This window comes from Nothobranchius furzeri, chromosome 10 (assembly GCF_043380555.1).
Source record: "Nothobranchius furzeri strain GRZ-AD chromosome 10, NfurGRZ-RIMD1, whole genome shotgun sequence".
Taxonomy (NCBI): domain Eukaryota; kingdom Metazoa; phylum Chordata; class Actinopteri; order Cyprinodontiformes; family Nothobranchiidae; genus Nothobranchius; species Nothobranchius furzeri.
Genome location: NC_091750.1, coordinates 45,415,358 through 45,441,988, shown reverse-complemented (window position 1 = coordinate 45,441,988; position 26,631 = coordinate 45,415,358). Strand labels below are relative to the sequence as shown.

The 26,631-nt window shown below is 44.2% G+C and overlaps 1 protein-coding gene across 4 annotated transcripts in view; it reads left to right on the top strand.

Moving 5' to 3' along the window:
- The window catches only part of nrg2a (neuregulin 2a), a 101,416-nt gene that overhangs the window by 63,008 nt on the left and 11,777 nt on the right, over positions 1–26,631 (top strand). For 2 of the 4 annotated variants that reach the window (XM_054730520.2, XM_015960746.3), the window contains exons 4-9: positions 15,860–15,980; positions 19,482–19,540; positions 23,493–23,516; positions 24,982–25,084; positions 25,578–25,701; positions 25,788–25,915. In XM_054730520.2, coding sequence (XP_054586495.1) covers positions 15,860–15,980; positions 19,482–19,540; positions 23,493–23,516; positions 24,982–25,084; positions 25,578–25,701; positions 25,788–25,915 — 559 coding nt within the window. Of the gene's footprint in view, positions 1–15,859; positions 15,981–18,961; positions 19,039–19,481; positions 19,541–23,492; positions 23,517–24,981; positions 25,085–25,577; positions 25,702–25,787; positions 25,916–26,631 lie in introns of all 4 variants that reach the window. The other 2 variants (XM_054730522.2, XM_054730521.2) reach the window with 2 other exon arrangements.

The following is a 26,631-nucleotide window of genomic DNA, read 5'->3' as shown; positions in this document are numbered from 1 at the left end:
CATCTGAAAAAGTGAAGATGGATATTTGTTTAATTTCATTGGATAAATTCCTCACCTTTGAAGAAATGATTTAAGAACATAAATTCAGTGAGATAGAGCCTGAAATAGAGCCGGTGCCTGGTGATAGCACTGGTGTTATTCTTTATGGCTCCACAGGTATTTTGCAGCCACTTGGGATTATTTTTAGTTCTTGAATACATTTGCAAAAATTTGCCTTGATTAACAGAACTTTGGCCAGCACAAATTTTAGAAATAGTCCTTTTCTAACTCTTTACGGCACATGCTTCTCAATTAGTTAGCGTTCTGTTTTTCCAATGCACACAGGATCTTTCATGGATGTAAATTCAAAGAGTCGGAGTACCCGGCCCGGAGGGTTACCGGGGTCCCACCCTGGAGCCAGGCCTGGGGTTGGGGCCCGCGAGCGAGCGCCTGGTGGCCGAGCTTTCGCCCATGGGGCCCGGCCGGGCCCAGCCCGAACCGGATACATGGGCTCATCCAACTGTGGACCCACCAAACGCAGGAGGAACATGAAGGGTCTGGTGCAATGTGGATCGGGTGGCAGACCAAGGCGGGAGTCTTGGCGGTCTGATCCCCGGACAAGAAAACTGGTTTTTGGGACATGGAGCGTCACCTCGCTGGCGGGGAAGGAGCAGGAGCTTGTGGCAGAGGTTGAGCGGTACCGGCTAGATATAGTTGGACTAACCTCGACACGTAGCATTGGCTCTGGAACCCAAGTCCTTGAGAAGAGTTGGACACTCTCCTTTGCTGGAGTTGCTCCGGGTGAGAGGCGCAGGGCTGTGGGTTGGCTTTTTGTTAGCCCCAAGACTCTCTGCCTGTGTGTTGGGGTTTACCCCGGGGGACGAGAGGGTAGCATCCCTGCGCCTTCGGGTCAGGGAACAGGTCCTGACTGTTGTTTGTGCTTATGGGCCAAATATCAGTTCAGAGTACCCACCCTTTTTGGAGTCCCTGGGACGAGTGCTAGACAGTGCTCCATCAGGGGACTCCATTGTCCTGCTGGGGGGACTTCAATGCTCACGTGGGCAATGACATCTTGACCTGGAGGGGTGTGATTGGGAGGAAACGCCTACCTGATCTGAACTCAAGTGGTGTTTCGTTATTGGACCTCTGTGCAAGCCGCAGTTTGGCCATAACAAACACCATACTCGAACATAAGGATGCCCATCGGTACACTTGGTACCAGGGCAGCCTAGGTCGCAGGTCGATGATAGACTTTGTAGTCGTATCATCTGACCTGCGGCCGTATGTTTTGGACACCCGAGTGAAGAGAGGAGGGGCGCTGTCAACTGATCACCACCTGGTGGTGAGTTGGATCAGATGGCAGGGGAAGATGCAGCGTAGACTTGGCAGACCCAAACGCATAGTGAGGGTCTGCTGGGAACACCTGGCAGAAGAAGCTGTTAAGACGGTCTTCAACTCCCACCTCTGGCAGAGCTTTGACTGCATCCCGAGAGCAGTGGGGGACATTGACTCCGAGTGGGTCTTGTTCCACTCTGCAATTGTTGAGGTGGCTGTTGCTAGCTGTGGTCGCAAGGTGGCCGGTGCCAGTAGTGGCGGCAGCCCCCGTACCCGCTGGTGGACACCAGAGGTTCGGGGAGCCGTCAGGCTGACGAAGGAGGCCTACAGGGCGTGGCTGGTCTGTGGGTCTCCGGAGGCAGCAGACAGGTACCGGATAGCCAAGCGGGGTGAAGCAGTGGCAGTTGCCGAGGCAAAATCTCGGGCGTGGGAGGAGTTTGGTGAGGTCATGGAAAAAGACTATCGATTTGCTCCAAAGAGGTTCTGGCAAACTGTCCGGTGCCTCAGGAGAGGAAGGCAGCAACTCGCCCACACTGTTTACAGTGGGGATGGGGAGCTGCTGACGTCAACTGGGGCTATAGTCGGACGGTGGAAGGAATACTTTGAGGAGCTCCTCAATCCCACCTATGCGTATTCTGAGGACTAACCAGAGCCGGGAGACCTGGGGATGGACTGTCCAATCTCGGGGGCAGAAGTTGCTGAGGTAGTCAAACAACTACACAGCGGCGGAGCCCCGGGGCGGATGAGGTTCGTCCTGGGTGTCTCAATGCTATGGATGTTGTAGGGCTGTCATGGTTGACATGTCTCTGCAGCATTGTGTGGTCATCGGGGGCAGTTCCTGTGGAGTGGCATACCGGGGTGGTGGTCCCCACCTTTAAGAAGGGTGACCTGAGGGTGTGTTCCAACTATAGGGGGATCACACTCCTCAGCCTCCCTGGAAAGGTCTACTCCAAGGTACTGGAGAGGAGGGTCCGATCGATAGTTGAATCTCAGATTGAGGAGGAGCAATGTGGTTTTCATCCTGGCCGTGGAACTGTGGACCAGCTCTATACCCTTGTAAGGGTGATGGAGGGGGCAGGGGAGTTTGCCCAACCACCCACATGTGTTTTGTGGATTTGGATAAGGCTTATGACCGTGTCCCCAGGGGCACCCTGTGGGGGACGCTCCAGAAGTATGGGGTGGGTGGCTTTCTGTTAATGACCATTCAGTCCCTTTACCAGAGGAGCGTGAGTTTGGTCCGCATAGCCGGTAGTAAGTTGGACCTGTTCCCGGTGAGGGTTGGACTCCGCCATGGCTGCCCTTTGTCACCGGTTCTGTTCATTACCTTTATGGACAGAATTTCTAGGCGCAGCCGTGGTGTGGAGTGTGTCAAGTTTGGTGGCAGGAGAATCTCGTCTCTGCTTTTTGCGGATGATGTGGTCCTCCTAGCTTCATCCTGCTCTGACCTTCAGCTCTTGCTGGGTAGGTTCGCGGCCGAGTGTGAAGCAGCTGGGATGAGGATCAGCACCTCCAAATCTGAGACCATGGTTCTTGACCGGAAAAGGGTGGCTTGCCAACTCCGGGTCGGGGGAGAGGTCCTACCTCAAGTGGAGGAGTTTAAGTTTCCCGGGGTCTTGTTCATGAGTGAGGGTAGGAGGGATCGGGAGATCGACAGGCAGATTGGTTCGGCGTCTGCAGTGATGCGGACGCTGAGCTGATCTGTCGTGGTGAAGAGGGAGCTGAGCCAGAAAGCCAGGCTCTCGATTTACCGTTCGATCTACGTCCCAATCCTCACCTATGGTCATGAGCTTTGGGTAATGACCGAAAGAACGAGATCGTGGATACAAGCGGCCAAAATGAGTTTCCTCCGTAGGGTGGCCGGGCTCAGCCTTAGAAATAGGGTGAGGAGCTCGGACATTCGGGAGGGACACGGAGTAGAACCGCTGCTCCTCAGGATCGAAAGGAGCCAGTTGAGGTGGTTTGGGCATCTGGTCAGGATGCCTCCTGGACGCCTCCCCGGGGAGGTGTTTCGGGCATGTCCTGCCGGTAGGAGGCCCCTGGGTCGACCCAGGACACGTTGGGGAGGTTACATCTCCAATCTGGTCCGGGAACGCCTTGGGGTCCTGCCGGAGGAGCTGGTGGAGAAGGCCGGGGAGAGGACGGTCTGGAGCTCCCTAATTGGGATGCTGCCCCCGCGACCCGGACCCGGATAAGCGGAGGAAGATGACAATGACGATGACAACGTCTTCCCGAATGGCAGCTTCCCCAAACACGCAGAAGAAATATTCAGACGTCGCATCGTTTGACCTTTAAGTTCAAATGTGTAACCCTGAAACCACAAATCTGCTTGTTTGACTCCCTCGTGTGATCAACTGAAGTGCTGCCTGTCAGCCCAGGTTGGGCCAAAGATGCTGCTGGGTTTAGTGGCTCTGAAGTGGATGAGCACATTTCCTGAAGGTCTATGTTGGGTTTTCTTTTTTCACAACAGGGAGTTAGCATTTCAGATCTTTGGCAACTGGATTTTGCAAATGTATGTCCCTGCTGGACTGAATTGGCAGCCACTTTCAGTCTTCTACTTTTCTCCTTTTGTTGCTCAGAGACCTAACGTTTGAGGAGATCCTATATGTATGTTGATGGGGGAGATTCAAACTCAAGAATGCGGTAAACAATAGTTTCTCAGATCGGAGTGGGATAACAAAAGGACCTACAACAAGTGTTTCATCATCTCCAACATTCATGCAGCTTAAGTTGAGTCTGGAAGAGAAGCATGATGCAGAAAAGGCCATTTGTCCACATGCTGCTGTTGTCCAGCAGCCGCCTCTCCACGCCACTTCCTGTTCCGGCAAATCATACTTTGCTTCTTCACCGTGTCCAAACAACTGTTGTGCAATCACAAACTGGGTTGTTCTTGATTTCCCTTCAGCACTGAGACGATTGAGGCAGGCAAGACCAGGCACATCAGCTATGTGACTGAAAAATGGCAAAAGTTGACAAGCATATAAAGAAGACACACTGGTTGTGGCAGTGGCGGTCTCGCTGATGAGTGGGTGGTGGATTAATGTCCCGGGCAGGCTCCGTTTTGCTCATTTCTAAACAACCATTTCTTTATTTTGGATGTGTTTGAATTGAGGATAATTTTCTATTGGAAACATGCTTTAGCTGAACTCTCATTCAGAACAGGGTTTGTTCCTTCGAGCATCATACCAAGGGTAAATAGTAATTTAATTCCTTGGGTACTTGACATGAAATCTCCTTTGCTTTTTTAAAACCGCTCGAAGGCACAGATGGTGGATGTTATTATTGGTTAATCGGGTGTGGCTTTACTTGGTGTGTGGTGGTAGCACGCTTGGTTTTTGTTGGCTTTGGCAAGTAGAAATATTTTCCCTAAGATCCTGTCAACAAACCTTCTCTCCTCTACCTCCTCTTCCCCAATTCAGGTTCATATTCAACACTTTCCTTTGGCTTACCTTCCCGTTTATTTTTCTCGTTTGTTTTCTTTCATTCCTAGCTGACAACTTTATCTCAGCCTAATCTCCCATCAGCATTTGCTAAAAGCGAAAACATGCATCATGTGATATACATTATTTGCTTCTTTGGAACACTTATTTCGATACTTCTTATGTTCGCGTGCACATAAAGCAGATCCTTCTGGTTTTCTGTGCAATGGCAACAAAGATCAGCTCTCAGATGTGACTTTGTTGAAGGTGCAATTTGTCTCCAGCTGCACGAACTGTTACATCGCCATTCAGCACCTCCTCAATATGAGTAGAAACAAATTAAACCAAACAAATAAAGCATTTTCCTCTTCTTTCATGCATCTTAAACCTTACAGTACACTCTCTGAAACCACATCACACGCTGATGTCAGCAGCTTTAGACTTAAGCAAAAGCTCTCTTTTAAGGTTTGTGCTTTTGCACCACGCCTTATCTGCTCATCTTAATTATTTGTTCCTTCAAGAATGAGATGGTGTTTGCTCAGGAGCATAAAAGAACATAAAGCAGTGTACACAAGTGTAGCAAGAATGCTTACAATAAGAGCTGGACATCAGATAAAAGGAGGTCCCGGCGGTAACAGGAGACATGTCAGACATTCCCTGCCAAGAGTTGGGAGGTGAGGAGAGGTGAGGAGTGTGTGTGTGTATGTGTGTGTGTGTGTGTGTGTGTGTGTGTGTGTGTGTGTGTGTGTGTGTGTGTGTGTGAGAGACAATACCACCACCTTTATGTCTGTGTTTAGGAGTCCATACGTTTGACGTTTATAGTTTTCACCTCTGACTTTTCTGACCCAACGTCTCTCTTTTGTTTTATTTGTGATGAAGGATCTGATAAAAAAAAAGTTGCACTCTGTTTTTGCAGCATTTCCATATAGTTTTCCTCGGGTTCAGCTTTCCTCATTGGCTCAAAGAAAGGAAGAGAAATGTGTCCAAGCTGAGTGTCTGAATGAAGTTCTGTTCCTTGTTCTCACTCAGCGACATTCACCTAAATAGGCAACATGATTTACACGTCTTATCTCGATAACATTGCTTTTAAGAGCAGCAATGAAAATCCCTAACAAAGTCCAGATGGATGTGGTTCGCCTCTGTTTAAATAAACACCAAAGCTTTCTCCCTGTACAGAATCCCACTCTTTCTGGAATACCTTTTATTGAATAGCACCAGAAGTAAAACAGATTAAACCACGCTCAAGAAAATTAACAACATTTGTCATCAATTAGGGGGACATATCTGTAATTCTGCTCCATGGACGGACCTAATTGAAAGCGTATTTCATTTCACATTTCAGTATTATCAGCCAGGTTGTGAGGTGCAGAGCAGGGCTCAGATTCACCACGAGCACTTTTCTGTTTGCTGCATGTGCAGAGGGAGCCTCAAGAGGAAAAAAAAAAGTGTGCGAAAGGGACCTCTCTTTTCACTTTTACGATTTTCCTAGAATCCTTTGGAGAGCGTGGAAAGACAAGCATGTTTATGAAAGTTTCCAGATGGTTCTGCTTGCACCCCCAGCTTTTCTTTTCAGTTCTCGGGCCATAAAGGATTAATCAAAGTCAGTGGCAAGAGCTGATAGCTAAACACTGCGGCTCTCGCTAACCCAGAGGAAACCTCTCTTCAACTCTGTTCTACTCCTACCAACCCCCGGGCGATGGTGCTCGGGGAGAACTCAAGCACGAGGTTAGAAAACCAAGCAGAGCTAAGGAAACCGTGGCTGCATAGGTGCATGTAAACAACAGCTCTGGCTCTGGTTAATGGGACAGCTGATCTCCTCGGGATGTAGCCATCGTTTGAGAATTCAGCCGTAACAAACTCACCTGAACTCTGCCCCCGCCCATAGGGCTTTTTGCAGCATGACTGGAGTTCAACAGCAACACCACAAAGATTTTAAAGATGTGTTATGACTTTTTAAAAGACTATAATAGTTCTATGATTGACACAAAGCATGTTTATGATATTTTAACTGACAAATCCTTCCATGATGTCAGCAGATTTTGTCTTGAACGTTTCTTTACCTTCTTATTTATAAAAACAGATCATGTAAAAGAACATGGCGGTGGAGGTGTCAGCATGCATATGCAACCTAACTTTCTGATTGGCTTCACCTCGCATTCATCAGGCGTTTCAATTTCAGGCCAAGACAATCCAACATGTTTAATGAGCAGACCAGAGCGCTCTTAACCCACCACACACAGCAGGAATATGTGAGAGGATTATCTTTAGAGCCATTGTGGTAATCGGGGACCTCCTTTAGATTGCCGGGAGGGAAGAATCGGGTCAGAAATTAGCACAAGCATCTTACCATGTAAACCGGGATTTAGGCATGTGGGATGATGGATCTGAGCTGATTTCCTCAACATCGAGAGACAAATAAAAAAAAGGAGGAGAAAAGGGGGATGAGGAGGGAAACAATAAGGAGAATAACAGTGTAGCATAACTTAGGCCAGGAACCCGTGTTTGATCCAGGAACATCTCTGTGGAAACATCCTTGTGAGAGGGCAGAAGCATCTCAAGCATGTGGAGAATAACAAGAAAACCTATTGAGATTCACAAAAGAGACCAAATAATTCTTTATTTGGGGCACAAAATAGCAAATTAACCCTGCTGCACTACAGCGCTATGATGAGCTTGAACAGAAGTCACATGACCATACCCGACTGTCTTCAAGACAGCATGGCCGACAAGGATTTTAAACAGAATCTTCCTTAGAGGATAAACACATGTCTGATGTAACACTAGTGTCACTGAGTGCAATTAACACACACACACACACACACACACACACACACACACACACACACACACACACACACACACACACACACACACGGTCCACCAAGCATAGAGGTTGGTTATCGTGTTTGCTAATTCAACCATCACCATAAATTTAGGAATCAAAACCAGATTTGCACCTACAGGATATTTTTAAACTGTGCAAAGGCTTAAAAAAGTCATGGTATGAATGTGTCTAGTCAAGGGAAAGTAAAAAAAGATAAAGTAAACTCTGGTGCTACGAGGGGAGTTCAATCCCAGCTAACATGAGTTGTGTCTACATAACAACAGGAAGTCGACTCCCACTGAGTCTGGCCCAAAGCTCCAGGTCTTCAATCATGCTGCACTCACTCGGAATAAAAACAAATCTACGTCACGCTCTTTCAGAGGAAACGTTCTGCTCTTACTTTAATGTGCATCTTTACCCGGGTCAATAACTTCTCCCTTCTTGTCTTGAGTTTTAATCTCAAATAAACATGTTGTGGAGCCGCATCCAGATAAGGTCAAAAACAAAACCGGGGTTGTTTTCTCACTGTGATAAGGTCTGGGTGTCCCTCTGCGTGTTTGTTCATGAGCCAGACGGAGGGCTGCTACCTGTCCAGCCTTTCTGGTCCTAGATCTGGGATTTATTTTAGCTTTCGGTTTCAGAAGTGTTGAAATTCAGACTTTTCGTCACTCGTCAGTGTTACAGAAGAGTGTCTGCTTGGGGGAGGACAGCAGAAAAGGGAGAAAATGAGAAGACTGGGACTTTCCCTATCTGGTATCATGTGAGCTGATGATTTTAGACCAGCAGAGATTTTCTACATTTCAAGATGCAGCTAATAGCTCTTCAGCAAAAAGTAGACCATCTCCTCATCAGAGGGGTGTGTTTGTCCACCCTGCCTATGACTGATGGCCTATCAGGGGCATTTGTCTCCATCATTCTTCTCTGGAAAAGGCTTACGCCCTACATAGAGATCCATCCAGCTTGTTCTGCAGCCTCTTCATTTGCATATACAGCTGAACCATGACAAGAGTGTGGGAGATTTAGTTGGTTTTTCTCTCTTCAACACTTTTCTTTGATCTTTGTTGCAGGTTTTTTACATGTCAGGTGAAGATAATGTCACGATGCAAGCAAGGAGGAGGTTAGGACCCAAAATGCAGGTTACCAGACGGACGAGGCAGGGGTGGAAGATGAAATAAAATCCTTTTATTTAGGATGAATAAACAAAAATAAATCCAAAGGGGTGGAGCCAAAAACCAAAATATCCAAAGCTGAACTGGAGATCCAAGAAACACTAGAAACTCAAGAGACACTGGAAACACTGGCGATCACACGAGAAGAGTATGACAGAAGCACAATGGACCGACAAACATACAGAGACACAGACAAGGTTATATACACTGGGAGGATGAGAGGGAGATGAACTGCAGGTGTGTGGGGAGAGAGAGAGACCAGGTGAACTCAATACTAATCAGGGAGAGGGCAGTGAGTTGAGGAGGAAGAAAAATAACATGATCTCAGGCCTAGTCCACACGTAGCCGGGGTTTTTTAAAAACGAATACCCGCCCCTCCAAAAACTTGCATCCACACCACCGCGTTTTAAAAACAAACTCTGTCCACACGTACCCGGATAAATACGTTGTTAAGGACATGCCAGACCTGTAGGCGGCAGTACTTCCCCCGTTCTTAACCTCGTCCTTCGTCTGTGGTCTTCCACAAGGAAAAGTAATTCCGCTTGCAAAAACAAACAAGCAGAAAGTGCTTGGACAATTGATGGATCGGGTAGTGACAGAGCTTAGCTCTGAAGGCTTCCATGATGCCGGCTAGTGTAAACACAGGTCGCACACGTGATGTCAGCATTTTTTTGTCGCGGAAAGTGACGTTGCGGACCTTAAAACTCCGGTTTTGTCTGTCCACACGCAGTCACCCAAAACGGAAAAAACGCAGATCTTCACTTTGGCCGGAGTTTTTAAAAAGATCTGTTTTCGTGTGAAAAAACTCCGTTTTCGTGTAGATGACAGGCCAAAACGTAGAAAAATATCTACGTTTTGGCAGATCCCCGGCTACGTGTGGACAGGGCCTAAAACAGAACCTAAAAACAAGAAGGGCCAAATAACAACAAACAATCTGGGGAAAGAAACACACTAGAAGCAAAATTATCATCTAATAAACTGGGGAGAGAAACACACCAAAAGAGACTAATAAATGAACAGCTGAAACTAAAGGAAAACACTACAGAAAGAGACAATACAGGGGCGTGACTAAGGAGGACCACGGGGAGCACAGGACCTGGAGGGAAATAGCCGGGGGTGAAGGAAACCTAGAGGGACTGCAGATCTGGGAACACAGAAAGAGAGACTACAGGGGCGTGACTAAGGAGGACCACGGGGAGCACAGGACCTGGAGGGAGATACCTGGGGGGGGGGGAAAACTAGAGGGGCTGCAGCTCTGGGAACACATGAGGAAGACGCAGACAAGGACACATGAGGGCGCTAGGAGACACAAAAGGAGAACCTAGAGAGGGATGGAGAACACAAGGAGACACATGAGGAGAGACGCAGACTCAGACCATGACAGATAAAAGACATATTTCTAACTAAAATGGCAGGATGACTAAGCAGTTTTGTTACGATTATTTCACTTGTTTAATTTTTAACTTTAGTTTGATGAAGAAAAAAAATCAAGTATTTGCTGTAAATCACTAATTATTTCATCTTATATTAAACCTGCATGGTAAAGTCATCCTGGGTTATGAATGTGATTGTGAAGAACTCGACTGTCCACATCTGTGGCCTGGACTTAAAGTTAAAAAAGTTAAAGAAAATATTTATCTTCATTAAAATACTACTACTACTACTGCTGCTTCTAAGTCCAAGGAAAGGCAGCTTAGGACATTTCATACAGGTGCACTTCAATGTGCTTTCCATTAGCGAGAATAGCATGGACATTAAAACCAATGTGAAAGCACAATTCAAATACACACACATTCATTTCTAATTAAAAAATAAAGTAAGACTAAATAAAAGGGTGAGCAGTTACTGTGCAGAAGGTGCAGCATAAGAAACTTTCACTCAAATGTGGATGATGATTACCGTAATTTCTGGACTATAGAGCGCACCTCAATATAAGCCGCACCAACAAAAAATAAAAAGGTTTTCTACACACACGCCACACTCAAATACAAGCCACGGCGCAGCAGACACATGCAGGTCTCCGGCGCACAGCGCATGTATGGCCATAACATAAGATAATTAGACAGAAAGACGCCGCATGGAGGTTTTTCGTTGTTGTTTTAATTCAACGTAATTCAAAAGTATCTTTGATTTGATTTGAACAAAATAATTTTAAATGCGGGTGAACTTGCCTGCAAGTTCAGAAAAGAAAACAGCACTGATAGCATTCATATTTCTGGATGGTTATAAAATAAAAACAGAACTGGCACGTTATTACCGGTAATTTGCATGTTTAGAAGAAAAGAACAGCGCTGACACAGCATTAATAAGCCCTGGATGATTAGATAATAGAAACTGCACACCAAACATGCCTGGTTAGTAAATAAAACACACTTGCCTACCAGAAAAAGTCATTTGTTCTCATCTTCCTCTTGCGCACTAAAGCCATTAAAGTCCTCTCTTCAGTGTCGGAGTTGAACAGCCTCAGAAGAGCTTCGTCACATACCTTTTCTGTGGCGATGTCAGTGTCGCTGTCCATGTTGCTGTCATCATCCCCGTGTGAAGCTGGCTTGAATGAGTTCTTCCCGCTGCCATCTCCAGCGCTGAACCATGGATTCATTCATGCCAAGCTTACGTGTGGCAGCACTGTTTCCCTCCTTTACTGCCAGATCGATGGCCTTCAACTTAAATGCGGCAACATATGAACTCATACGTGTAGTTACCATGATGAGGGGGTATGGATTTGAAAAGAATTCTTCGTCGTGCCGGCTGCTTGCATGTACTAAATTAAAATGAGCACTTTCTTCGATTTCCACTTTTGACTTCCACCTGCTTCACTTTCTGCTAAAGCGCCCCCGGGCAGGTGAAGGAAAATCTTCAGTAAAGCCGCATCTCATTATAAGCCGCATGGTTCAAAGTGTGGGAAAAAAGTAGCAGCTTATAGTCCGGAAAATACGGTACATCACATTACATCAGTTTTGATTTAAAAGTTACTAGAGTGGGGGCACATTTGAGGTCATAAGGAAGCTGATTCCAGTTGCGTGCATCATAAAAACAGCTTCACCCTGTTTGGTTATGACCCAGAGTTCTACCAGCTGACTGCTTCCTAAGGATCTCAGAGCCCTGCTGGGCGTATATAACGGAAAGATATGTCATAAAGTCGTAGGTTGAATCGGACCCAAAACACAGGAAATCCAGGAAGCAGCCAGGTAGTTTCAAAAAATCCCAAAGTTTATTTAAAGGCTGTGGAGCAGGAGCAGGAAAATTTAAAAACACTAGGATGAAAACACACACAAAAAACCGATAACGAAGGAAACAGGTGCGACGATTACTGAAATGTTGCAGGTGTGATTGGTTGACAGGACACTGGGGGAAAACACAAAGACAAGAGAACATAATTTTGGGAAATGGAGGCAATACGAAAACACAAGGGCTGTTCAGAACCAGATTTATTTCTGTTTGGAGATCATTAGGATTTTATGACTTTATGTTTTATTTTGTTTTGATCTATGTGAAGCACTTTGCGATTCTATGTCTGTGATAAGTGCTATATAAGTCAAATGTACTTACAGATAAAACAATAAGACACTAGAAGTAAATGCTGAAAGAACACACCAATAAACGACTAAGTAAAAACAGAACTGGACTAAGGGAACAGAACACACTTAATTGAAAACATAACTACAACTGCACTAGAAAGCTGGTGAAATTAACTAAACCATAAGCAGGTATTGACAGGGAGTACAAGGACACCTGAGAGGAGGGAGAAAACGGGAATGAACAGGGTAGACAAGGGACACAGGACATGAAAAGACATCCGACATGTATTCTGGCTCTGTGCCAATGAGTGATTTCTAAACTAGTAGTAGCACTTTGAAATGCATTCTGTAGTTTACTGGTGACCAGTGTAGATATTTAACAACAGGAGTGATATGCTCGGTTCTCTTGGTTCTTGTTAAGACTATAGCTGCAGCATTCTGAATAAGATGCCGTTTCTTCGCAGCTTTTTGGGAAGACATGACATAAGACCATTGCAACAGTACAACCTGCTGGAGATGAATGCATGAATGAGTTTCTGTAGGTCAATAGTGATGGGAATTCCGGCTCTTTTTAGAGAGCCGGTTCTTTTGGCTCAGCTCACCAAAAAGAGCCAGCTCTTTCGGCTCCCAAGTGGCTCCTCAGATTTTCTGTTGCGTAGAGTACATTTATAACCAAAATAATGCAAAACTATATGTAAAACGATTTACTAATGTAAAAAAATGCAATATATCAAATATTTATCATTTCTATGGATTTAATAACTGAACACTTTAAGAAATCTCCACTTTCCAACTGCTGGCGTGCATTTTCTCACCGTCTTTGCCACTTTCCTCTCTCTCGCTCGCCTTTTTCCTCCTCCTCATTCCCTCTCGTCTCCCTCCGCCCACATGTGCTCTGCTGTGTGTGTGTGTCTGAGTCTGATCCTCCCTCTTCCCCGCCCCTACTGCTCTGTGTGTAGACAGTCTGGACATGCAGTTACACATGCTGACCAATCGCCTGTAGCTTTCACCAAAGCAAGAGGGGAGGGGACAGCTCCCAATGACGAGCCGGCTCTCGTCGTTCACTTCAAAGAGCCGGCTCTTAGAGATGGTTCGTTCACGACCGACACATCACAATAGGTCATGTCTGGACATGAGACTTCCGAGTCTTGCTATTTGATGAAGATGATCTGGTTATAGCTTTAATGTGACCAGTGAAGCTCAAGTCTGAACTGACACCACGAGTTTTAAACTGGATCTTTGTCTTTCTTCCTTTGGAGCTGTGACATGTTGTACTGCCATTGTTTTATTATTGTTGTTTATCGCCACTCCTTTATGATTTGTTTACTTCCTCTGTTTAATAGTTTTGTACAGAACCTTTTTTTAGCTTTAGAAATAAAACTGACTTGACTTCTTGGAAATAAATCTATTTTAATTTGATGTTTGGTGACAATTTTATGTTCAGTAAAGTGAATTTAAATAAAAATCATACTTGAAATCAAAAATTTGGAAGAAGCTTTTTAATTTAGCTATTTCGGCACGTGATGCTTGTTGTTTAGCCAATAACTAGCTAGTTGTAAGTTCAGTAAGACAGATTCTAATATTTGTCATTTGTACTGTATTGCCATCAGAGCGCTGAGATATTGCTCCTTTATTTTATTTCCTCATGCTGCTCTACCGTAACTCTGTAACTCTTATTGTGTACAAAAACAGAACGACTAGCAAGATAGTTTTGCCGTGTTGTGCTAACTAGCAGAGGAGGTAGCTACTAGTTGTTACTAACAGCCAGCTAGCTGAAGTTTCAGCCAGATAAGATAGCTTCTGATCAAAAAGCAGCACTTCAGTAACACGAAGAGTTGTTACTGAGATAAAAAAAAGAGTGGCAGTAGAAGGTGTTGTGAAATCCTTCTTCAGAGGTAAACAGCTCTATATATCAGCACATATACCAGGTCTAGCAAATTCCTTTGGGAGTTTCTCATCACAGCTCTTTGTATGACTTGATTTTTACACTGCAAATGTGATGTAGATGTAAAAAGTTTTCCCAGTTTAAAGCATTTATGTCAACAACAATCTAACATGATCACAATCACATCTGACACGTGAAGCACACACCTTCCACCTCAAGCCTAATCCTGCCATCATCCCTACCTGTCCCCGCATTTTGATAAGCAGCCTTCATACATGATGCATTTTTTTGCTCGGGGTGGGGGGTGGGGGGGGGGTAAGTTCGGATGCATGACATTTTAGGTCATTCTGATGAACTGAGTCAGTGCATAAACAACTCCTACGTAATTTAAGAAAAATATTTATGTTTGCTCATCAAACCTCTCGAGTTAGTGTCAACACTGCTCAGAGACACAATTACGTTTGAGGATGGAAAACGAAGAGTCTTTTTGGAGATAAAAGTGTAAAGTACGAGTAAATCACAAAATACCTCAAGTGAGTACTGAAGTGTTCAAAGGTTCCCCCCAAGTATGGCCACTTGTCAAAATTTTCTTTATTTTAACTTTAAACTTTTTGGCATTTTTCTCTAAGTTGAAGCTATTTTTATTTTTTATTTTTATTAAGTCAAAACAATTATTTCAATCTTTCTAAAACGGTTTTTGTAGAAGTCCGTTAGACAACTAAAGCCTGCTTCACACAAGATTCTAAAATTGTCAGAGGAGTTTCAAAACATAAGAGAACATACATTTGTCAACAAAAGTCATGGAAATAACAGTTCTGGTCCTACAGTGCGGCTACAATACACCAAACGAACACACAGATTTCACACCTCAAACGGGAAATCTCAAGAAACTATTTAAATGTGTCTTTGTTGTAAACAAACATGGCGGAGGAGGCAGCATGCTTCCGTCACTTTGTCTCTGATTGGCTAAATGTCATATTCAACACACTTGTTTTTTCCTCCATGTGCATTACACACACTGCGATACAGGGTTAAGACATTCCAACATAATGCATATCCCCGAATCAAAGCAGTCCCAACATGCTTCTGAGTGGACCAGAGCGCTCTTGACACACCACACATGGCAGGAATATCTTATAAGATTATATGTGGTGTCTTTACTGTAATCAGTGGCATGGGGCATGATGATTTTGCTGTAATCTTTTGTTGCTGTAGATAACTCTTTGAACAACCTCAATTTGAAGAAACAGAAATGTGCTCTGCAAGCGAGTCAGAATGGGACCAGTTGCAAAGCGCACTGCTGCTGTAATTCTAATCTCACAAATCTCACTCAATGTTTAGAAAATGCTATTTTGTAACCTTGCATTGCCATTTTTGTTTGTTTGTTTGTTTGTTGTTATTTCAGCAGAATACTTGTGACATTCTACCCAGAATGCAATAGTAGCTAACTCCAGATGATCATGTATGGTGGTGCAAAGGTTCATTAAGAGATTCATGAATGCCTATGAACATTTTGAGACTGACATTGAAACTCCTCCCACTCAGACTAGCAGTTAGCTCATCAATCCTGTCAAAACTTTACTCTGGTTACTTAAACCGATGTCAGTTATCTACTAGAAGTATATCTTTTACAGAGGTACACTTCAAATATTGTTGACTATTTCTTAAAAGAAACAAATTGTGATCAAAGTTTTTTAACATGTACTTTTTGTCTTCTTCTTGTATTTTTCTAGTAACCACAACACTTTCTCCAGGCTCAGGCCATGCCAGAAAATGCAACGACACAGAGAAGGCCTTCTGTGTGAATGGCGGTGACTGTTATTTCATCCACGGTATAAATCAGCTTTCCTGCAAGTGAGTTATCTCGTGCATGTGGATTCTCCTAGTAAATCAGATTTTGGTGTTCTGCATCTGATCTTTAAGAGAAGAGTTCTTCTTTACGATGCCTTCCATACCTACCATTAGCATTCCACCGAAAAACTAAAGAAAATGTCAAACTGCATGATTTGTAATACCCCTGCTTCTTTCTCCAGCAGCAGAAACACATCACATGGGATGCCTGCCAGGTTCTCTAACGAGCCACCTGTTGTGTATTTTAACACTAATAATGGAGTGTGCTCATTCTTTTAAGTCATGTTTAGTGTACAGGAGGACCACACTTTAAAAGCCCTTTTTAAAATGTCATGAGTCACTGGTTTAGTAGTGAGCAAATATTTATGCCTGCTAGAGGCCCCCAATGAGGTAAATACAATCATTGCTTACATTTGGCAGAGAGGATCAAGTGTGCATGATTAATCATGCATCTTTGGTTTTTAGGTGGAAAACAGGTGGATGTTTCTCAGAAATGGTCCCTTTTTTCTTCTCAGTTCTTCCTTGAAAATAACTTTTGAGTTTGGATTAGACAAAGTTGGGAGGTTAGTGGCGACGATGTTCAAGTGGTGAAAACCAGTGTGTGTTTTTGGGTTTTAATCCTGTCTTTTAGTGACATTTTAACTTTAGAAGAAAAGATCCACCAAAGACTTTGATCCTGGTTCTATGTGGAGGTGTAACCCTAACCCTCTGCCAAGTTAGCCATAGCACGTGTGTGAGTAGAATCCTGTACGGGCTGTAGGATGTGCGAGCTACAGCTAATCCACTCACAGCTAGGGCCTGGATGCAGAGAAGCTGGATCATGCAGCCCTTTGTTGTCCCATGGCCACCTTATTCAACATGGGTCAGGCTTCTGTGAGCATCACTTGTGTTGCAGACACAGTCTTTCTTCACATCAAGGTATAAAACTTGATCTTATGTAGGTAAGCTAGGACCAAAATGCTCTTAGCCATAGCAATATGGTTAAGAGAATGCTACCTTCTTAGTGGTATGAGTGTCTATTCTCTGACTGGGAGATCTGGGTTCAAATCCCGGCTGGGTCATATCAAATACTGTAATGCTTCTCTGGTTGACACTTAGCTTTAAGAGGTTGGATTGGGGGATAAAACTGCCAAATAGCTCCTGAGCACAGCTACAGCTGCAGCTCACCGCTCCCCATGGGGATGGGTCAATTTCACCAACGTGTGATGATGACTTTGGGCCGAACAATTATTGTCTTACCTGTTGCAGGCAGCTCTCTGAAGCCCTCTTTACAAGACACACCGTGCCGGGAGCTCAGCGTAATATTACCGCAACTGTGTGCCTTGTAAACACGCAATGGCGGCATGGCATTACGCAAATTTTGCGGCATTCATTCTGCATCGCTTGGTAGTAATATTGCGTTGATTGTCTGGCATATAAATGGCGATTGCGCCTCGGTGCAACTGAGGGAGGTGCCGTGACGACGCGGAGAATTACTACTGAGCTCAGCAAGAAAATTTAAATGAAAATAAACACGGGCCGTAAGTTTTGCTTTTGAACAAAATAGAATGAGACGGCAAACTGGAGTGCTGCAGCGCTCCTGGGCTTCTCTCCATTGGAGCTGGAGGTCAGATCACCAGAGACTGCGTGGGGACTGATGGGGACAGACACTTTTAGGAGCGGCTTTTTAAAAAACATAACTATCATGGGTTAAATCGCAATTACAAACAAGTTATGTCCAAGATGAACAGAAGTCCGCGGCGGTGCAGGACCTGCCCCATACCCCCTTTATGCCGCCATCACCTAATCTTTTGTATTAAGGACAGAATTGCGCCACATTACCACCACGGTCTGATCACTTAAACGACCTAAGGCTCCCTGATGCTGCCACGGCGTTGCAGCAAATTGACGGTATTGTTTTGTAAAAAGGGCTTGACTCGCTGCAGCTTGGAGAAATAGATTATTTAACTGGAGCGACAAGCTAACAGCTGAGCAGAGTCATTGTTGATGACATTTAAAAACTTTGTCAATCTCAGACGGCTCCTAGCTGTACATTTAAAGGTTGCTGATGTGTTTCTGTTTGGAATGAAAAAACCTTAAACGTAAAGGTGAAGAAGCTTCTCTCTGGGACTGCGCCCCAGTAGAAACCAGATCCTCACACATGCTAAAACATTCCCACCTTCTCTAAATGTCTCATGTTTATTTTCTGTGCCATCACAGACCCTCTTGCTCTCTTCTGATTTTTTAATCATGCAGTGAAAGTTTACGTCTTTCATCTTTCGGCCAAGTTTCCTCTGAGCATAGGTGGTGCTGCGCTGCAGTCCCACCCCATCAGTCAGGATGAGTAATTTAACGCTGGATGTTATGGTGCTCCTGGGAGGCGCTGTGTGAAACCAGTAAATCACAAGCAGTGACCTTTGTCGGATTGGTGGTCCAGCTGTAGCTGTGAGTGGAATGTTGGTGGCCATGAAAGACCTCCAGCTCATCCCTAATGGGATTATAATGAGGAAGCATGGCCCTGCCCAGCACCCTTGATGGTGGTCATGGTCTGTCTTCTGCTACAAAAACACAAAGCCACATGTTAGAGACCAAAACCTTCTTAGCTTTCATGAAACTGTTTCATTTCCAGCTTTTGAACACCTTGACCAGGATCCCAACGGCTTGGGAAAAAGAAAATTAAATATCTTTTTCTTAGCATCAGAACGTTTTGGGTATTTTCGGGACATTTAAAGCAACTGCCATGTTTTACCTTCAAAAACATAGTCTCAGTCCCATCATGTGACTCTGAGACTTGGAGCTGTGTCCAAACTCTTCAAATAACAAGTCACCTTTTATGGACACATGAATACATACACTACGGTAATCTTCTCTAAATGCTTAGGCACCATTTGATTGTTTGTAAACTTCCACTTTGACCTGCACGAGGTGTTTTGTGACCATAACGTTTACAGTCCACCTGATATCCTGTGTTTTCCTTTTCATAACACGTGTCTGCTCCTCCCCAGATGTAAGGACGGATACTCCGGCCCAAGATGCTTACTGACTGAGCCGCTGCGGTTGTACATGCCCAATCCGTCTAAAAGTATGTTCACCTGATATGAGCAGCTGAGAACAGAGACGCAGTTGTCACTGGATTACCTCAGTGGACCCCCCTCCCCCCTCTCCAGTTCTCTTGCTCCTTCTCCTCCTGTTTTCTCTCTTTCTCAGGTCCAATGAGCTGCACACCTCACCTCACCACACGGTGGTGTCACCCGTGGGAACACTCTGCTTTTGCTGTCCATAGTTGTGCTGTTGTTCTAATTCTGTCTCTCTCTCTCCCTCTCCCTCTCTCTCTCTCTCTCTCTCTCTCTCTCTCTCTCTCTCTCTCTCTCTCTCTCTCTCTCTCTCTCTCTCTCTCCCACTTTACCTCATCTTTCACTTTTTCTCACACATCCTCCTCTTTACACTCATCTCTTCCACACACATCCACCCTCCTCCTCCTCTTCTTCCTCTATCTGTTTCTGTGGCTTTGTTTCTTTCCATCAGGTGTCCAAATGCATTTACTGGTGATCGCTGTCAAACCTACGTTATGGCCGGTTTCTACCGTATGTCAACTTCCTCCTCTGTCAATTCATCAGACTGTTCTCGTTCCATGTGTGCATGCTGCGCATAGAGTTTGCTTCCTGTTGTTACCTAACAGTTGTATCTGCATCTCTGGTGACTCATTCACAAGCTGGTGTAGATTTGTAGAGTCTGTTTGTGTGTTTTGTCTTCATGTGCTGTTGTGTGCTCTTTCTGTAACTATAACAGTGGCATGCATGTGCATTTTCAGAAGAAGAGCTTGTGGTAGCGCTGCAATTTAGATGCTTTGTGGAAGCTGACTTACACATAAGTTGCACGCAACAACACCATCTAACCACTGGCAATGCCGCTTTATGCAGTCAGTCGGAGGCATGCAGGCATGTAAAATATTATTAGAACTGATCTCTGGATGGAAAGTCAAGTCTGAGCAGTTAGCAATGACTAAAAGGTCAAATGATGTATTTGATAGGTAGCACAGAAAACACGCTGTTTTATCATCAGTATCATCAGTTTCAAATTCAAAGATACTTTATTAATCCCACAGGAAAATTACAGTTTCAGTACACACAATTCTGAGATCAGACATACATACATAGACACATGACAAGAATTGGCGACTGTGGTCATTCGCAACCCGAGTCGCGCTACCTTAATAGAGATCAGAGGGGTTTACATGAGGACTGAGTCAGGTGGAGGGGGAAAAAAGGCACTTCAGAGTTACCCTCCACAGGGAGGGCAGCTTCGCTATGCAAAAAACACCTCAGACAGAAATGCAACAGACTTCAGACATCACACAACATAAGTGTCCACTAGGTGGGGAGGTAAGGTTTGGGACTCTCCACACGTCAGTGCATGCAGCCACGATAAGCAGCGCTCGTCACCTCAGTCTGGATAGGGGGAGGAGGTCGTTGGGTTTAGAAGGCACAGTTACTCCTGGAACGATTCAGCGGCCTTCACAGCTTGCAGTCCCACCCAGGCTGAGATAGGGAGACAGAGTTGCCATGGTGACGGCAGCGTTCCACATTTCTTCTGAGGGGGAGTATTTGTTTCAGCCTCACAGGCTCAAGGGCACCAGATTCAGATAAAACATTGTTTTGGGGCCAGACAGAGATACTTTCTTCTCTGTCTTAAAGTTCCGTTGGTCCTCAACCTCTCAAAATCCAATAATGGCGTAAATTAATCTATCCCAATTTGTGCTGATTCGTCTACTCGCTCCTTGATCGCATCCATCTTTTGTGCCAACGCATGAATCTCAGCCAAAGTTCCAAGCTTACGACTCATCTCGACAATTATATGAGTCTGTGCATTCACAGCGAGGTGTAATCCATCTCTGAGCTCCGGGATTGAGCCAATATTCCTCGACAGCTCGTTAATTTTCCGGTAAGCCAGGTAACCTCCCAGGCCATCACCACAAATATCCAGACGTCTTCAGAATCCTCTACAGACAGTTGAGATAAGCAGATCAGGGTTCACTGTTTCCAGGAGTCCATGATATGCCCAACTGGATCTGTCTCAGAGGGGCACCTGGGAGCCCCTTCTCCCGTTCTCATCGCTGAGAAAATTTTGTCAATGGCATTGGGAGACCAGCTGACCAGGTCCATTTTTAATAATTTCCAGTTTCCAGAGAAAATGTAGAAGTGCCGTACACCCAAAGACCGACAAAGAGCCTTGGGATAAGATAAGAGGAGAGGAGGAAAAAGGTGTCTGTACTCTCCAAGAGCCGGAAGAAGACCAATTGAAAGTTTATGTTAAACATGAATGATCCTGACAAATTTACCTCTGAGTATCTGCTCTGTTTTTTGGTGAACTTGTACCTGCATGTATGTGCAAGAACAGAGCTGCATCACTAAAGATATGACACGAAGAGCATAACCTGCGTCACTTTCAGACCAGATGAAAACTTGCCAGGGACCTCAAGTACAACAACTCCATGAATAAACTCGTCTCATGGTGCCTCTGGAACATTCTGAGAATATTTGGTGTTTCAAACACTCATTTCTTCAGAGAAAAGAAACCAAATGAGGCTCTTACTTTTGTGTTCAGTAGTGAAGTAACACTGGAGCGTTGTAATAAACCCCTCCACTAGCCTAGGAGGAGAGAAGTCCACCCTCCTAACCCTACTGCCACAAACTCTTACCAAATGCTAATTTATCCCAGAAATATTTCCTGAAGCCCACAGGTTGAGTAATCCTGCCCATGAACATTTCTGCCTCACAGGAGAGTATTTCTGTTGCAGTCCTACCCTACCAGCTTCACGCATTGCCTTCTTGTGCAGCTTTTAATCCTACAGGACTGACTAGCTAATATTGCTCATGATTCACCAAATACATTTTTCACAGCCCTAATGAACCTACTTTATTACTCATCTAAATTCTTAAAGGAAGGATGCATGTTCGATAGGTTTGCAAACAGAACAGGACACTCCGTCTGTGACTCTAGATAGCCCAGCTCTAGTGGAAACCACAACATATCCCACCTTTAATGTTGTATGTGTCATATTAATGTAAAAAAGGTTTTATGTTTAGAAATGATATAGAATCATAATCAATGCCTATAAATCACTGGTCTGGTTTGGTGCATATGTTTTAGCATATAGGAGCTCACATGGTTGCAAGTCAAAGTAATATTTAGCAGATAACAAACTGCATCTGCTGCTGGAGTCTTCTTGTGCTGACCACAACCTCTCTGCAGCCTGACTGCACATAAACTATTAGTTGTATGTTTGCACAGACTAAATTGCAGCCCCCCAACCCTCTTCTTAACTACAAGTAATTTTGTCTCTCATTCAGTCGTGATGCTCTGGGCTGAAACGACTTGTCTTTTTGGCAGAGCAGACAGTAGTATGTGGGAGTGTTGTTCCTCCTACACTCACCCACTTCTTCTGCATTCTGTTTCGCTTTAGTGCAGCTGTGCATCTGCACCGAGGACAGCATTTGTTTCCTTTTACCATTCAGGCTCATGAACCAGTCCTTGGTTACCTAGCTGTTGCATTAGCGTTCACTCCGATAGCAGATAAGTTAAACGACAAAAGAAACCGTGACGAGTTGGTTTGAAGCCCGAATGCAACGTGATACATTCATACCTGCAGGCATGCATAACTCACAAAGAATATTTTCCATGAACTTTTAGCACACGCTACACTAAATCAATGTAAACAAATCCCTGTTTGTTTTGAAGAGCAAGCCCTTGCACACACACACGCAGCTCCATTGCATTCCTAAAGAGCCGCCTCCTGGACGTACGCCGCCCATCCTCCTGAGACACGAAGGAGGATGGCTTCCTCTGCCTGGCCATAAGGGCTGGGATTAATAAAACCGTGTTGTCATAAGAACAGCTGGGACTCGCCTAACACAAAAGTAAAGCACTAAAATTATGGACTCAGCTTGTTGCTGCAACATCTCCACTTCCTCACTCTGCTGGAGAAAATAGAGACCAACTACCACTCTCAATATTCAGCCAGATTGCTCCGATGCAGTGCAGCTGTGCTGGAATAACCCACCTTCTAATACCAGCTTTTTAACTTGCCTGTTCATGTGATGGGTGTGTCCAAGAACTGACAGTGTAGCAGGTTTTCTTCTTTTTTTTAACCAAGCATAAAACTGAAAGACACAGGTAATCTCCTAAAATGAGACATATCCCCACGCAGTGGTCACCAAGGTTACCATGCACCCAGTGTGCCGCTCTCACCACATAAGCCTTTATGATGTCATGAAAACAAAACAAAAACAAAAAAAAATCATACATTTTCAGAGTTAAACACAATGAATCAGAGTGTTGTCCTGCTTGCTAGATTTGTGAGTGTGTGTTGCATGCTGGTGTCTCGTCCTACATACACTAACTAGTGTTGTTGGTGTGATTTGTTTTGACTCCACCATATGCTACAAGGTGCCACTATCCTAATCTGTTATTCTGTTTCTTTCTCTCTTTTTTTGCTGTTGTTTTTCTCTTCCACCTCTCAACCCTCTGCCATGGCAGAGCATCTTGGGATTGAATTTATGGGTATGAAACAATCCATTTTGATTCTCAGTCCTAGCCTTCGTGTTGCCATGCTCCTGTTCCATCTGCGGTGTGATCTGTAAATCATAAACCGACCGTTGATTAACCATTCAGCCTCTGAATTGATCAGACCATAACTTATTAGACGTCAGTGCAACTGAACCCCCAACCCAATCAACACCATTAACATGGATGCCACTGCCTCCACCCCTCTACGTGTGATTTGAAGCGTACTAAGTTTCCACCTTACTCACGATAGCCAAAGTGATCCTTTTAGAACTTCTCCTTTAATCCGTAACAAGCACGGTGTCCCATGCATTCCCCTGCAGACCTGGTCACTGGTCTCTTCCTTTTACCTCTTTCTTGATTTGCTGTCTCCTTTCTCTTGATTTAAATGTGATCTTTTCCACTTTTTCACCCCATTCTTAGCATACCAGAAATGTAACGTTGATGTTTGAATTTGATTGATTTAAATGATCATGTGTGAAGCATGCAACTCTGTCTGCTTCTAACTTCATTTAATATGGGCTTCTGCTACTTTTTTTCCAGAAAAGAGCTTCAGTGTTTGAAAGTGTAGAATAAATGCTAGAGGCATCTTTGCAGACATCGTGCAATTATACGTGTGCATTCACGCACCGAACCATGGGAACACTGTGTTATTGCAGTTCCACCATTTCCTCTGTTTAAAGCCATTATCAGTCAACGACATGCAGTAAGAAACATTACCAAGTCCACCGTTGTAGATAAACCAACTCCTGTGATTTATTCATGTCGTCAGGAACTTCACAAATTGGTACGTTGTTGTAAAATGGCTGCTGGTGAATGAGGGGAGGAAACCTCAGATGGAAGATGTGTAATTCAATTCACTTTTTTATGTTAGTCATCAGCGTCCTATTTGGGGGGCGGCGGGGGGGGGGGGGGGGGGGGCACAAGCTCTTTTCTGGAAAAAGTAAAAGAACAAATCATATTATATTAGATTTCATGAAAATGTTTCTTTTTAAAATTCTCTTGTTTCATGAGCTGTTGTGGAGATGATATCTGCAGATTTTTTTTCCTTCTGGACGCTTGAGTAGAGATCTGGATTATTGAACTCTACATATCACAGGTTTTATCAATCCCACGTGGATTCCCAGTTTCCAGTAGTCATTAATCATAGACCTGGAACATTAACCTATCCCATGTAAATATTTTTTTAAATCACTTAGAGTTTTAGACGTTTACTGCTGCTTATAGATTGGTTAGCTTTAGCTAAGCATCTCTGCAGCACAGCAGCTCTGCTGCTTTTGTGATGACGTGACAGTTCTGATAATGCATAGACTTGTGAGGGAGAAGAGGATAGCAATTCGTACTGCTCAGGGTTTAGAGAAACGACTTAAAGACAAGAAAAGCAACGATAAAACGAAGAATTGTGAGGTGCTAATTGTTTCCTGTCGTGTCTTTTTTTGTGTTTGTGGGTGTAATGTCACAGAGGCAGAGGAACTCTACCAGAAAAGAGTCCTGACAATTACGGGTATTTGCGTGGCTCTGTTGGTGTTGGGCATTCTCTGTGTGGTTGCCTACTGTAAAACCAAGTAAGTTCACACAGATAACCATTTAACCCCTGAATCTGAACAGAAACAGATGGAATAATGAAGCTTCTCATGATCTGACTGTAAGAAGCAGTGGCTGTTCTGTATGAACTAACCCTTTGATGCATAATGGTCACTACAGTGGACAGGTACTCAAAATTGTTATTTATCTGTTTTCGCTATTAAGCACAGCTGTTGAAGACTTTATTGCATGTGAGCCCCTCCAATTGGACTTCAGTAAGCCAAGCCAACATATTTCATGCTCAGAATGCACGCTGTCCACTGAAGTGGACATGTAATAAATTATTTGTAAATTATAAAATTTTACAAAAAATATTTGTTGAAATTTGTTTCATTCACACCTAAAGACGAATGAAAAAAATTGTTAAAAAAATCATGGTTGAAGATTTCATAATTCATGCATCAAAGGGCTAAGTTTAGTTTGAAAATTGTGGGAAAATACTGCAGAAAAGAATAAGCAACGGTTCCTCAACAGGAAACAAAGACGGCAGATGCACAATCATATGCGGCAAAACATGTGTCCGGAGCATCCTAATCGGAACCTTGCAAACGGACCCAATCACCCAGGACCCGGCCCGGAGGAAATCCCAATGGTAGATGTACGTTTTCTTTATATTTATTTTGAGAGTTCCTAACAACAACTAGAGTTTTTCACAGTTTCTGTTTCATCACTCCGCCTTTACAGTACATATCAAAGAATGTTCCTGCAACCGAGCGAATCATACGGCCGGCAACAGAACGCTCGTTTCCTGCCAGTCAAGCCTCCTCCAGATCTCACAACTCTTCTACACGAGCCCATTCATCAACTCAGAGGTGAGAGTTCATGTTCCCCATCGGCTGATAGGCTCCTGCTCTATTTTGGTGTATCTTCTAAGTTTTTCTTTTATCTTTGGTGAACCTTTTCCTTTTTTCCTTCGGTTTGGTTTTGTTCCATAATCCCATGTTGCCATTTCCTTTTCCTTGTGGAGGAATTTGTCCTCCCTTTTCCCTTGACTTGCTCCAGCTGACCGTTTCTGCTCTGTTTACTATTTCTCATCTACTTACCTGCTTCTATTTACTTAATCATCTTGTCCATTCCCAGAATATCTGTCGCACAGTATCTTCGTTTTTGTTGCATAATTTCTTGGAATCTGTTTTTTTTCCTGCCACCTGCCTGCTTAGTTCGTAGCAGCAAGGTCTTCGTTGGGCGCAGCAGAGTCCACTGCAGCAGTTTGCTGGTTATTTGGATGGTTGCGATTGAAATCTCACCAGTGCCAGCATTTGTTGTTGCAAATATAAAGAAGATAAAAAGATGACCGTCCTGTTTCACAATGAAGGACATGAGTGCCCTTGACTGGTGCAACATTAGATACCAAGTGGACGGAATCCTTTAGGTAGAGCTCTTTCTGCTGTGCATCACATCAAGATTCATTTCCACAGAAAAAAGATCTGCATTTTATTGGGAATTGTAATCAATTCTGATTAAACTGATAAATGAATTTAGGTTTTGAATTATTCATAAAAGGTGGAAGATGTTTTTCAGGAGGTCC